Source organism: Leopardus geoffroyi, chromosome C2 (assembly GCF_018350155.1).
Source record: "Leopardus geoffroyi isolate Oge1 chromosome C2, O.geoffroyi_Oge1_pat1.0, whole genome shotgun sequence".
NCBI lineage: Eukaryota > Metazoa > Chordata > Mammalia > Carnivora > Felidae > Leopardus > Leopardus geoffroyi.
In genome coordinates, this window is record NC_059333.1 from 67,883,983 (window position 1) to 67,898,680 (window position 14,698).

Genomic DNA, 14,698 nt, shown 5'->3' on the forward strand with positions numbered 1-14,698 from the left:
TCCTTTGAAACAAACTTCTCTACTTGATCAGGGAGGTGTCTAGATGGATTCTTGTGTGCCTAGCTCCTGACATCATCATAGCAATTAGTGATAACTAGACCCAGACCTTTTCTGTTACCTAGATGCTGGTCAAGGGAGAGAATCTCAATGCTTAACCACCAGTGGAGTCTCAATGAGTCCAGTAACTGGGTGACCTAAGGTGTGGAGTCATAACAGGGGAGGCCTAAAGCCACTTAGGAAAAATAGACCTTGAGCTAAATGTTCCCCACATTGTCAGAGAGGGAATTAGCTGTGTAGCTCTGAGTGATGTCATGTAAGCCAGTGGTTGGTGAGGAACTTGGAATGTAAATTGTGAAATACTTTCAGTTCCACTCAAGATGGGCCTCAGAGTGATTTCTACCCTAGAGTGAGGGGAAAGGGAGGAGGGACAAATAGGAATAAATTGTTCCTATCACTATCTTCTTTGTTCTACTCCGAAGACAGAGGTAGAGATCCTCTCTTGCAGCTTCTCAAACTGAGCTGTTGTTAAAATGAAGATTCTGACTCAGTAGGTCTGGTGGTGGGGGTGGGGCAGAGATTTCGCATTTCTGTCCAGTCCCCTAGTGATGCCCATGCCTTTCACTTTTGATTGGTAGTTGAGGATTGGGGCAGTCAGATGGGTGGAAGGAAAAGCCCTTATAATCTTTGGGAGGAGGGGGGTGGGACCTGAGTCAGAGAATTTAGACTGATCTGTGAGTGGAAAGAGTGAGTAGGAAGGAGAGAGAGGTTCTGCAGAGAAACAGTCATAGACAAAGAAGACAAAAAGAAGAAGCCAAGGTTGAAGTCATTTCCAAGCCCAGAAGACACAGTTGACCACCAAGCAATAATTTAATGTTGACCATTAACTGGTAGAATTTTCAACTATGAGTTTGGTTTCGCCTTTAGGTCATCTGCCCTATATATATATATGGTAAATTAGCGATAAAACCAGAATGAGTTTCCCCAGAGATATAGCTACTAGAAGCTTTTACAGCAGGTGGCACTCTTACATTATCATTCAGAGTTTAGCAAAGAAGTAGCAGGAGCCCTCGGATTGCCTTGTAAAGCAATTGCTGTAAATTGTAAGTAAATCTTCCTTAGGTTCCCCTTTCACAGTTCCAGGTACTCAGGTAAATTTTCTCACCGCCCTCCAATATGGGAACACATCCCATACAGATGTTGCATTTTATACTTGCCAAGTGTTTTACAGGGTTCTAGTGAGCACAATGCAACAGTCAGTGATTTGAACTTGTGCTAACTCTCAAGAGTGCCCAGAGTCCTCTTCCCTTAGAGTGCAAGACCACCCAACCCTCTTGATTATGTGTTCTCACTGGGCCACACTTCGAATAGTTCAATTTTGCCAAGTGCATGTCACTGTTATATGTCCTACTCCCTCTTAGAAGAGGAACCCACTGATCAGATCAATTCAATTTCTCCCACCACCCTCAAAGAACACCTCAAACGAAACTCCTCTCATCTCTCTCATCAACCTGCTCTCCTTTCCAGCTTAATGTCAAAATCTCTTCACTGAAGTCTTGAATGATGAAGCTTTATTCAAAACCCACCCTAACATTCTCCCCAGGGTGGTATTTAACTTCGTATTAACTAAGAAACAGCATTTCATTTCCCACTAACCCTGCACTTCTCACCCACTACTACTTAATTTCTTGGCCAACTCATACGTAATTCTGTGACTCAGAACAAGTCCTACAAAAACCCTATAATCAATCACATTTAAGGAGTTAGGTGGCCCACATCCCTTCCACACTTCACTATGTCCTTAGGGGTGAAAGCCTTTATCTGAACTTTCCCAGCATGTCCTCCAGGGGTTGTAAAAATTTCCAGTGGCAACACATATGGGGAAGAGCAAGTTTCTCGTACCTGGGGTTTCCCCAGTACTCCAAAGGCACATCCTCACCTTCTCATCTATGATTCATTTCCAGGATTTTATTCATGTACCTTAAATGGTTTTTGACCACCACAAACCCAAAACAACCATCATATTGGCACAGTTCTCCTTCTGATCCCTGAAAGAGCTTAGGGAGGTCACTGAAAATAGAGGCTTTGGTTGACCGTGTCATTTCCAAACTGCTTTATATCCTTGGGCAAGCTGGCCATGGAAAGCAGTATTCATGAGGGAAGCTCTACAAAGGGAACTGTTTGAATTTCAAAGATATTACTCAATGTAATACCCAACTATCAAGGCATAATGAAAGGGAGGGAGTATCAAATTTGTTGCCATTATCAGAAATCTTTCAACTATAGCAGGCCAAGGGATAAGGGGATAGGGAAGGGAAGGGAGAACTTTTGGTGACGGCATAGAAGTAATGGACCTTGTAACAGCTACAATGAAGAGAATCAATATTCAGGTTACAGGAAGGTTAATAGATGGGTGAATGTAAATGTATTATCTAACTCTGCTGGTTTTCCCTGTCTTGGGATTTAAATTCACAGAACCATAGTACTTGAAAGATTCTTGGAACACTTAGTCCACCCCTTCATTAAACTGATAAGGAAAGTGCATTTCATAGTGGTTGCAGTTTGCACAAGGCCCACTTTAGTTAGCAGTGGAGTGAGAGAGAACAAAGGTCCCATTCTCCAGATGCCAGTATATTGCACATTCCAGAGTTTAATATCTAGTTCTTTAGTATCTGTACTGGTGAGATAGCATCTGGGTATTGTATAAAGATAAATGGAGTTGTTTTTTCTTTTTCCTTCTTGCTTCACCTTCTCCAATCTCCACCTTTCCTTTTTTAGGTGTTTCTTCCATGAAGAGTCAAGCATATTTCAACAAGACTGGAGAACTGCCATGCCATTTTACAAACTCTCAAAACATAAGCCTGGATGAGCTGGTAGTATTTTGGCAGGACCAGGATAAGCTGGTTCTGTATGAGATATTCAGAGGCAAAGAGAACCCTCAAAATGTTCATCTCAAATATAAGGGCCGTACAAGCTTTGACAAGGACAACTGGACCCTGAGACTCCACAATGTTCAGATCAAGGACAAGGGCACATATCACTGTTTCATTCATTATAAAGGGCCCAAAGGACTAGTTCCCATGCACCAAATGAGTTCTGACCTATCAGTGCTTGGTATGTAATCAAGGGCATGTTCAGATCCCTGACCTTCTCAGATGAGACTGCAATAAACAGAGAAATGTTGCAGGGGGTAGGGTTGGGGAGGTGAGAGGGGTGGGGGTGGTACCTGGAGAGAGAAGGCAGGGGCCAGCCATTTCTGGGAAGTCCATTTGAAGGGAAGGCAAGGTTTGGTAATAGGGAACTGAAAGTCCTTGTACTTTTTATAGATTGCTTCTGAAGGATCACCAAGAATCTGCTTTGGGGGCAAAATAGAGCTAACTGAACAAAGTTAATGTGGCCAAGGGAAAACCATGGGTAATTTGGCCATTACTAAGTTTACAAAGCTATATAGGCCTCAGATTTCTTTTATGTTCATTTTTTCCTTTGGTCCAAGATTTCTCACCAACTAAATCTTTGCCTAGAGCAACTAGCAAAGGTAATAGCTGATTGATCTGGGTTTTTTCTTCAACCACCTGGAGGTCACTTATGAGTTGTTTGCTGACCAACCAAGAGCCTGGTTGACGAAGGGAAATAACCCAGAACACATAATCCCCAAAAGTGACAATTCAGCTCCTCTTTTTTTCCAGGCCTTGAAAAGTCTACATATCACTACAGTTTTTTTTATTATAATACAGTAAAATTAATTATTTTATTTTGATGCATAGCTCTGTTGATTTTGACATATGTATAGATTTATGTAACCACCACTAAAAATAGGATATAAAACATTTTTGTCACCCTAAAAATTTTTCCTCATGCTGTATCACTTTATTATCATATCCTCTCCATATGCATAACTCCTGTTTTGCATCCTACAGTCTTAACTTTTGAAAACGTCACTTAAATGGAGCCACATAGTACGTAACCTTTTAAGATTGGCTTCTTTTTTTCAACATAATGCCTTTGAGACTCATCTAAATTGTTGCATGTATCAAAAGCCTGTTGCTTGCTATTGCTGAGGAGTATTATATTTTATCCACTCAGTGTATGGCAAGACATTGGGTTGTTTTCAGTCTATTACAGTTGTTTTGGGTCTATTATAAATAGAGCTTCTGTAAACATGTACAAGTTTTTGTGTGAATGTTAAGTTTTCATTTCTCTCAGGTAGATACCCAGGTGTGAGATTACTAGATTCAGATTAATTTTTAATGAAACTGGAAAAGGCAGATCAACACTGATTCTGAAAACACAGAGTTAAAGCAAAGGCAAAGTAGAAATAGAATGATAAGTTGCTCCCTTTAAGCTTTATGTGATTTAAAGTAGGCTGCAGGACTTTTGGAACATTTTGTACACATGCTAAATCAATCTTTTTAAAGTATGGCCAGATACCATTGAGAAACATGGTGTGTTTTAGGTGGGACACAATCATTTTTCCAACCTGTGATTCCACAGATACTGTTAAGGAGGGCGAAGTAGGTAGCACCATGGCAACCCACTTTCTACAGACTCCATAAAGTATAGGCAGGGTACTTACAAAACTTACAAAAACAGGGTACTTACAGCAAAACTTACAAAGATGACATGAAAATCACTGTTAAAGGCAATCTACTAAGTTATAAATTAGTATGTAGAACCTGAAAGCTACCCAGTGACTACTGAAGAAGAACAGGGATCTGGCTGGCAGAAGGGGCTAGGTGCCAGTGATCCTCAATGGCCACAGGAATCTGAATGGCAAACCAAGGCAGGGGAATCTCTGTGTTTATCAAGATCATATATTTTCCCTAAAAATGGCTGGGTTCGACCTTCATCTTGTACATGATGTAGAAAACTTGACAGTTATGCCCAAAACCAATATTCTGAATTTCTAAATCCAAAATCCCCATCCACTCACTTACCACTATCTTGCTTGGGGTTCTGGAAGATATGGCCCAGAGTATGCCAGCACCATAAACTCGGCTGGTGTCAATCCCTTTCTGCTTCCTTAGTCTGGCAAGCTGGAATGTACCCCACGAGACGGCTGAATTCTAAAGTCACACCAGTTCTCCTTCCCAAGACTCCACTCTCCAGCACAATGGCCTCATTGTGAATCTTTGGTGACTCAATTTCAGCCCTCCTTTCACTCAGAGAGTACCCCCCTGATTTGGGTAAGCTGGAAGTAAGCATAGTCCAAAACTCTATTCTTGAAAAATAAATGTGGGGTCATTATGAAGCTCTCACCATGGACTGAGGCCCACAATTTACACACCTGGAGGCTCCCAGATGTGCCCCCAGTGAGTTCCCAGATCAGAGCGTTATTTGCAGTTGTCTTCTAGACACATCTAAATTTAGACTGATTTCTTTTTTTTTTTTTTTTGTCTCTTTATTCTGCTTTCAGCCAACTTCAGTCAACCTGAAATAACAGTAACTTCTAATAGAACAGAAAATTCTGGCATCATAAATTTGACCTGCTCATCTATACAAGGTTACCCAGAACCTAAGGAGATGTATTTTCAGCTAAACACTGAGAATTCAACTACTAAGTATGATACTGTCATGAAGAAATCTCAAAATAATGTGACAGAACTGTACAACGTTTCTATCAGCTTGCCTTTTTCAGTCCCTGAAGCACACAATGTGAGCGTCTTTTGTGCCCTGAAACTGGAGACACTGGAGATGCTGTTCTCCCTACCTTTCAATATAGGTAAAGCTGCTTCCCAAGACTATTTCTTTCAACAGGTATTATACACAAATGGTTGAGGCAGATCACTCAATGTGCCTTGCTTGCTAGGAAACCTCCAATGGGGTCATTTTTTGGTACTATTAGGGAGGACTCAGACAGAGGTCTCCTCTCCATCTGAGTGCTGCAGGGTCCCAGAAACTATGAACGCATGCTGCACTTGAGGAAGTATGTTCTTAGCCCAGTCTTTTGGGCTAACTTTGGATAGAATATTTTGAAATTCAGTCAGAAAATGCAAGATTCCTCCAGGCTAGAATTCTTCCATTCATTCATACACACAAACACACACACATCATACATACATTCATACATAACAGTACATGCTGAGTATAGAACCATTCTATACATTGTTAAAGCTGAAAGGTATAAGACATGCTCTCTGCCCTCAAGGACCTTCTAATAGAATCAGAACTCCATGATGTAAACACATGGAAAACTTGATTTTAAAAAGATTGGAATTAGAGTCTAAAGCATATCCCATGGAAATATGTGACCAAATTTAAAAACAAGAATGACTGATAATCAGTTTTATAGACATTCAGAGATAGGTAACTTCCTTGGGAATTCTTCCTAAAGGAAATGGGATCTTAAAAGATAACTGGGCTTTAAAATTATGGTGAAGAGATGACAGGCATCAGACTAGTGGTTTCCTAAACAGAAAGAAAAATTCTCAGCATCCAGGCTTAGGAGGTGAGAAGACCAGGGCGCTTGGGTGACTCAGTCAGTTAAGCAACCGACTCTGGCTTAGGTCATGATGTCATAGTTTGTGGGTTTGAGCCCCGTGTTGGCCTCTGTGCTGACAGCTCGGAGGCTGGAGCCAGCTTCAGATTCTGTCTCTCTCTCTCTCTCTCTCTGCCCCTTCCCTACTTGCACTCTGTCTCTCCCTCTCAAAAATAAACATACATTAAAAAAGAAAAGTGAGAGGACCACAATCAATTCACAGTATCTGATATGGGCACAGGCGGTGGTGTGGGCATATGCATCAAGGAAAGACTCAGAAACAGAAGTTCTTGTGGCATGTTGACAGTATAGTACAGGGTCCAGTCTAGTTGGAGGAAAGGGCTGACGATAAAGCAGTGTCTGCTAATACGAGCCTGACATTTTAAAGTCTGGCTTTGCCCTGGAAGAAATGTATCCATATTTGAGACTTCGCTTGTGAGGAGCAGTAACTCCAAGATTCTCTCCTGGAATAAAGGGACCCTGTACCCACACTGCCCTTATGGCTGCTTCTGATCCTGACCCCTTTTCCCACACGTCTGCCTTCTGCTTACCTTGGCCCCTTCTCCAATTCTCCCTTTTGGTTTTTTCCTCTTCTAAGGCATCCATTCAACTTCTTTCTTAATCCTCTAACCCTGCTGTTTCCTCTCTCCTGGTGTCTCATTGTTCAAACATAACTTGGTCCATGGACACATTCTTATGGACAGTCCTTGGGGCCAATAAGCTTTACCGGTGGCCCAATCCTTTCCTTCTACTGATTTCCTCCTGCTAAGACACTTCTGCCTCTGAGAGTCCAGTAAATAGGCCACATAGCCTGTCCTGGTTGCTTCACTGTAACCTCTGTTGGCCTAATAGTAGCCTCTCCTAAGCTATCCCTGAGGTTCAGCACCTGTTTGGAGCCAGCAATACCACCACACCTAACATGCCTTGGGGCCTTCTGCCATGGCTTCCTCTGCCATGCCTCCCACAGTCTACAAATGAACAGGGCATTACCACCACTGTAGCTTCATCATATCTCACCTTTCTGTTGTTTCTCCACTACTGTCAAAACCTTCCCAGCTATCACCATATTCAGAAATGTTTTAGCTCTAGCTGCCTCAGGAAGCCAGGGCTTGCCTCTCTGTATCCCTGTTCTATGGCTTGATCAGAAATTGAGTAGACCCTGAATCAAGGAATCTTTTTGAGTGTCAAAAGGTAGCAGTCTCCATGTTATCAAGTATAACTTCTCTATACTGGGAATGCCAAACAGGCTCAAGTGGGATAAACTGGGACAGACTCAAAAAAGTGTCGAATATGGCCTATAATGGCAGCAACTCCTTTTCTTAATGTCTTAGGAACAAGGTATGGATCCACAAATTGCAGCTAAACTAATAGGTCAGTGGTTCCTATTTGCCTGTAATTTGAGATTAACTATTCAAATCATTCCCATAAATTGTCTATAAAATGGGCCACTCAGTTATAAGCTTTCTCTCCAAAGTCTGTTTTTCAACTTTGTAGAAACTTAGAAGTCCCCATGCAGGAAAGAATGTCCTGACCTCCCAGGAGCTGATTCTAAACTGGTTTCCTCAGGGCATGAAAAGATATCAAAGGTTTTCTAGTAGGTGATACATTCTGAAAGCCCTGCTTTTTCCACTGTGACCTCAGTGGAAGAAACAAATAAACAAACAAGCAAAACTGGAAATAGGAAGCTGTTATATTTGTCCAAGTGAGGTATGTCTGACACCTGATCTACAGATGATAGTGGATGGAAAAATTATTATAAGGGAAACTTCAGGACCCCAGGGCTTGACTATGCCTGGACTGAGGAAGCATGCTGCTGCACAGATGACTGTACATTCAAAACCTTCAGCATGGGTACCATATCCATGCACAGAACCAAGGGCCAGTTTGACACTCTTCTTCTAGATCACAGTCCTTGTCCTCCCAACCTCTGGGAAGAGAATGTAGCTTAGTCTAAGCATTTGGCCAGGAGCAATGGCTTGGTTCTTAGCTGTGAGGCCCTGTGACTCGGGCTTTCTATGGCTTCAGATTGTGGATTTCAGGCTCCTCTGGCAGTAGAACCCTGGGGAGATGTTGACTTGTAAATGAAGACAACAGTAATTATAAACCTTTTATAATCAACCTTCCTGGCTGATTGAAAACTTGTGGTCATTTCTAGATGCACAACCTAAGGATAAAGACCCTGAACAAGGCCACTTCCTCTGGATTGCGGCTGTACTTGTAATGTTTGTTGTTTTTTGTGTGATGGTGTCCTTTAAAACACTAAGGAAAAGGAAGAAGAAGCAGCCTGGCCCCTCTCATGAATGTGGTGAGTCAGTGCTTGTCCTCTCTACAGGTTGCTATTTTGCAGCTACCTCCTGATCAGCTGCCTTCTGGAGCTCATTGACTGAGCTCAGACTGGCAAAAAGTCAGCAAGTGGCTGGAGGAAAAGGTTTTCCCTCAGAGTTTGTAGCCCATATAGATGGGACTCAACATTGCTCTGGATTTCTAGGAGAGGCAACATTTCTAAGGTTTACAAAGGTACTTCTGGTTTCCAGACAAAGCTGATTATTCCTTGCTTTACCTACCTCACTTCATGAGTTCACTGTGAACATTTAAATGAAGTAAAATGGTGAAAACACTTCTAAATGTTAGTGATTATGGACCGGGCAGAGTTCAAGCAGGGAAGCTTGGTGGGAGGAGGGGGGAATTAGATGACCATAAGATTCACCTTCTCATCTCTAAAAGTCTAGGTTTCTGAGGAAAAGAAAGTGGGATGAATTGTTCCCCCTTGACTTGTTAAAACAATATTATTATAAAAATAATAATAAATAAAATATAATATAAAATAATATTATAAAAATAATATTAACTTTTATTGATTACCAAGTATTACATACCCATTACCAATTATACTGAAAGTAAAAATCATCTATAGTTCCACAAGAAAGAAATAGTTATGTAGACAACATTTTGGTGTATATATTCCAGATTTTTCTGGAATCTATGTTATTTTCCATAATTGGAATAATATTATAGGACTGTTTTTCACAGTTTGGATAATACCACATGTACTGTTTTCTAACTTATTTGTACTAAATGTAGCAAGAAAATTTTTAATGTCAGTATCATTCTATAGCATCATTTATTTTTTTTCTACAGCATCATTTTAAATGGCTGTGAGATATTCCATTTTGTGGATATACCTTAATTTATTTAACTAACTCCATATTGGTAGACACTAGGATGTTCCCATAGATTTGCTATTATAAATAGCACTGCATTGAGCAGCCTCCTCATTGACTTTTATAAAAGTGGCCCTGTGCTTAATGGGGGACAAAGTTGCACCTGGCTTTATAATAATCTTATGCTTCTTTGTGGTTTGGGCTGGTTTGGGCAAAGTTGTAGAGTAAGGTTGGACTTTATATCAGTAATGCCTGTAGTAGAAGTTTGGTTGGGGTAATAATTAGGTAACCTTCTTACTCACTTTGGTAAAAAGCATCAGATGAGTAAATGCTTCAGATCAGCATCTTATTTAAGATTTCAGTATACTGATTTTTTTTTTAATGTTCACAAATGATTTTATTTATTTATAATTTTTAATTTAAATTTTAGTTAACATACAGTGCAATATTGGTTTCAGGAGTAGAGTTCAGTTAGTCATCACTTAAATACAACACCCAGTGCTCATCATAAGTGCCCTCCTTAGTACCCATCACCCATCTAGCCCATCTCCCATCCACCTCCCCCTGTCAATTCACAGTTTGTTTTCTATCATTAAGAGCATCTTGTGGTTTGTTTTCCTCTCTCTCTTTACTCCCTTCCCATATGTTCATCTGTTTTGTTTCTTAAATTCTACAAATGAGTGAAATTACATGATATTTGGTATTTGTCTTGCTCTGAGTGACTTATTTTGCTTAGCATAATATATTCTATGTCCATCTACATCATTGCAAATGGCAAGATTTCATTCTTTAATGGCTGAGTAATATTTCATTGTATATACATATCACATCTTCTGTATCCATTCATTAGTCAACGGACATTTGGGCTCTCTCCATAGTTTGGCTATTGTAGATAATGCTATTGTAAACATTGGAGTGCATGTACCCCTTCAAATCTGTATTTTTGTATCCTTTGGGTAAATACCTAATAGTGCAATTTTCGGATCATAGTTTAGTTTTATTTTTAGTTTCTTCATGAAACTCCATACTGTTCTCCAGAGTGGCTGTACCAGTTTGCATTCCCACCAGCAGTGCAAGAGGATTCCCTATTCTCTGCACCCTTGCCAACACCTGTTCTTTCTTGCGTTGTTAATTTTAGCCATTCTGACATTCAGAAGAGCATGGGACTCTTAAGATTGTGAGTTTGAGGCCCACGTTGGGTATAGAGATTACTTAAATAAATAAATAAATAAATAAATAAACTTTAATAAATAAATAAATAAAATTTTGGGTCACCTGGCTGGCTCAGTCAGTGTACTGATTATAAGATCCACTAGAAAATAGATGGATAACATTAGCAGTCATTCATTGCATCCTATTATGTGTATTTTTTTAAGTTTATTTATTTTGAGAGAGAACAAGAGGGAGAGCATGAGCTGGGGAATGGCAGAGAGAGAGAGGGAGAGAGAATCCCAAGCAGGCTCTGCACTGTCAGCAGGGAGCTGATGCAGGGCTCAATCCCACAAACTGTGACATCATGACCTGAGTGGTAACCAAGAGTCTGACACTCAACTGACTGAGCCACCCGGACAACCCATCATCCTGCTATATTAAAACAAAACAACACAGGAAATTGGGGACTGATTATCCAATTTCAATAAATGAATACTAAGCCTATGGTAGAGTCATTCAAACCACCAAAGTATGTAGTGTGCTGATATAATAATAGATTTTTATGATATGAAAGTGTAAAATTCAGAACACAGGGTCAGATGTAGAGATATATCATGGTTATCAAAGCTTTGACTTCTCAAGGTGACAATTTTGAGCTTTTTCTTCAATCTCATTGCAATTTAGAATTAGCTAAATGTGCAGAAGCAGGCTTCAGCTTGAAAATAAGCTGTTTCCTAAATTTTCTTTTACTTTGGAATGATTAGCTCACAAATGAAACAAAGAAGAAATGGAGAAAAGGAGAGTAAGAATGTTTCTTCCCCCAAGAGGAAATCAGAAAAATTCAGGAGAATAGACTATAGAGTTAAAGAGGATGTGTGTGTATACATGAAAGAAGTTGAAAGGGGGTTCAAGAAGCTTTGTATTTCAAATGACAAGATTTCCTTCTTTTGATGGCTGAGTAATATTTCACCACATCTTCTTTATCCATTCATTGTATATACATATCACGTCTTCTTTATCCATTCATTAGTCAATGGACATTTGGGCTCTCTCCATAGCTTGTTGACAATGAGGCTAATGGAGGGAGATGAGTGGGGGATGAGCTAGATGGGTGATGGGTATAAGGAGGGTACTTGTTATGATGAGCACTGGGTTTGTATGTAAGTGATGAATCATTGAATTCTACTCCTAAGACCAGTTTTACACTGTATGTTAACTAACTAGAATTTAAATAAAAATATGAAAAGAAAAAAAGAAGCTGTGTGTATGCATATGAAATAGTCAAACTGAGCTATGAATGATAAAAGGCAGAAAATAACAAGAGAACATAGCACATATATGACCTCTTACTCCCAAGAATGTGATAAAGAATATTTCTAGGGAAAGTTTGATCAGACAATCACCTGTGCTAGTGAGTTTGGTCAAAGAGAAGAGTCTTGATATCACTGGAGGAGGACATGTTCCAAGTAACCATGCTATGTAGATGTGTTTGTAAATTTGGGTTCTGTAGTTCAGCAATGTCTGCACTTTGCCTTGTGGATACCTCTGGCACTGCCTATATGATAGACTAAACAATGTCCCCAAAAAGATGTCCACATACTATTCACAGAACCTATTATGTTATCTCACATGGCAAAAGGGACTTTGCATATGTAACTAAGGTAATGACTTTAAGATGGTGAGATAATCCTGAATTACCCAGGTGGGCCCAATTTAATCACATGAGTCAGAGTATCTTTCCCAGGCTGGGTTAGAGGGATGAGATGTAAGAAGGAGAAATCCAAAGGTTGAGGCAGACTTAACCCATCATTGCTAGCTTTGAAGATGGAGAAGGGGCTGTGACGCAAGGAATGTGGGTGGCCTCTAGAATCTGCAACTGGCCCTCAGCTGAAAGCCAGCAAGGAAATGGAGATCTCAGTCATAAAACCACAAGGAACTAAATTCTGCTGACAAATAGACATGGAAGCAGTCATGATCCATCCACAGAGACACAAACTTACTGATAACCAGTAGGAATTTCTCCAAAAATGGAGCTTCCTCCTAATCCAATAGAGGAGACAGCCCTCTAGCTAAATAATTTGGCATCAGAAGTCTTTTCCAGTGTTTGTTCGGTAATTATACTTTTTCTATGCCCCAACCATCCAGATTTACTCTGTTCAGGCTGTTAAATGAATAAAAGGGAAATGCCACAGTTCTTCTAGCTGGTTTCTAATCTCTCTTCTCTTTTTTGATTTGTCAAACAAAGCAGATTAGGCATGAGAAATTGTAACCTTGAATTACTGTCTTTTCCCAATCAGAAGTTACCCTATCAGCTTACCCATTGGGGAGAGAGACTAAAAATAGCTCCTCCTGAAGTTTTACTTCCTCATTTGGGTCTTGTGTGACTGAAATCTGTATGTAATAGAGCCCTAGCAACCAACAGTTTTTACAGTTTGCCTCCCTCCACCAAACCTGGAAGAGTCTCAGCTCTTTCAGGAATGATTTCTTAAAGGGCAAGTGTCTTTTCTGAAATAAATAATTTTAACCACTATTTAGACAGAAACCTTCACAGGACTTAAAAACTGAAAGTTGGTGATATCATCACATCTGGCCTTCAGAATGCTAAATTTGTAATCAAATACACAAGATTAGAATCTGCTTTTTTGTTGTCCGCTTTCATTTTAAAATAGAAGCTTTTTTTTTTTTAAATGGTGATGGTTTTGTCATGGGTATGAAAGGACAATATAAATATTCTATGTTGGTCCACAGACATCTGAAAAACTGTATTCAGCTATAAGCATTATTTTTAAAAAAGGAACTTTGACAAAAACAAAACCTAGCCAGATATATAAAGTGTCTAGAAGTTCAGTCAAATAAGAAATAGTTCAAGTAACTGAGGATGCTTAGCCAGAAAGGAAATTTGGGAATGGGAAAGATGTTCCCTTCAAATATCTGAAGAACTGCCATAGAGTACAAATATCATACTTAACTGTGGCTTCAAAGGGCATCTCAGTGCATGATTATAAGAAGAAGTAAGGAAATATGACTGAGTTGTAAAAATTAAAAATTTTTTAAATTTATTAACTTTTTAAAATTATATAGAAGATATAAACTTCTTCCTCCCATGTAGGATGAACTGCTACAGGAATTTCCCTCATACTGTAAACAACTGGAAATCAGACAAAATATGAAACAACTGTTTTCAGACTTTGGACAACAAGCTGTAGAAAATTGTAATCCCTGAAAGAAGGGAAAAGATGAGATGAGCTGTATGATTGCCCCCAAACTACTACTTAAAGTCAGTTTCCAGACTGCTCTGATAAGGAAAGAAAACTACACATATGCCTTGGGAACATAAATGGCCAAATGCTTTACAAAATTACCAACTAAAGTCTAGCAATATATTAAAAGTATGATACATCATGATCAAGTGGGGTTTATTCCAGGAATATAAGATAGGCTCAATATAAAAAAATCAAGCAATAAAATTCACCATATTGGCAAACCAAAAAGAAAAGCCATGTAATCATGTCAGTGGATACAGATAAAGCATTTGGCAAAATTAATACTCATTCATAATTTTCAAAAAGAAAGAAAAACTCTCATAAAAGTAGGAATATAGAGGAACTTCCTCAGCCTGACAAAGGACATATACCAAAACCTTCAGTTAACATCATATTTAATGATAAAAGACTGACTGTTTTCTCCATAAGATCAGGAATGAGGAAAAGATAACACATTTAAATGTATTATATTTATTCAAAATTTTCTTGGAGGTCCTAGCCAGTGCAAAATCTAGAAAAAGAAAGAAAAGGCACACGTGTTGGAAAGGAAGAAGAAAAACTGTCTTTTTTTCAAAAATAGCATGATCATGTTTATAGAAAAGCCCAAGGCATCCATAAAAAGCTATTAGAACTAATTGTGTGTAGCTAAG

At 39.4% G+C, this 14,698-nt stretch overlaps 1 protein-coding gene across 4 annotated transcripts in view; it reads left to right on the forward strand.

Annotated features, from left to right (window-relative positions):
• Positions 1-14,698, forward strand: part of CD86 (CD86 molecule) — a 67,487-nt gene that overhangs the window by 45,972 nt on the left and 6,817 nt on the right. For 3 of the 4 annotated variants that reach the window (XM_045502236.1, XM_045502237.1, XM_045502235.1), the window contains exons 3-5: positions 2,776-3,111; positions 5,411-5,716; positions 8,628-8,777. In XM_045502236.1, the coding sequence (XP_045358192.1) occupies positions 2,776-3,111; positions 5,411-5,716; positions 8,628-8,777 (792 nt within the window). The remainder of the gene's footprint in view (positions 1-2,775; positions 3,112-5,410; positions 5,717-8,627; positions 8,778-14,698) is intronic. The other variant, XM_045502238.1, reaches the window with a different exon arrangement.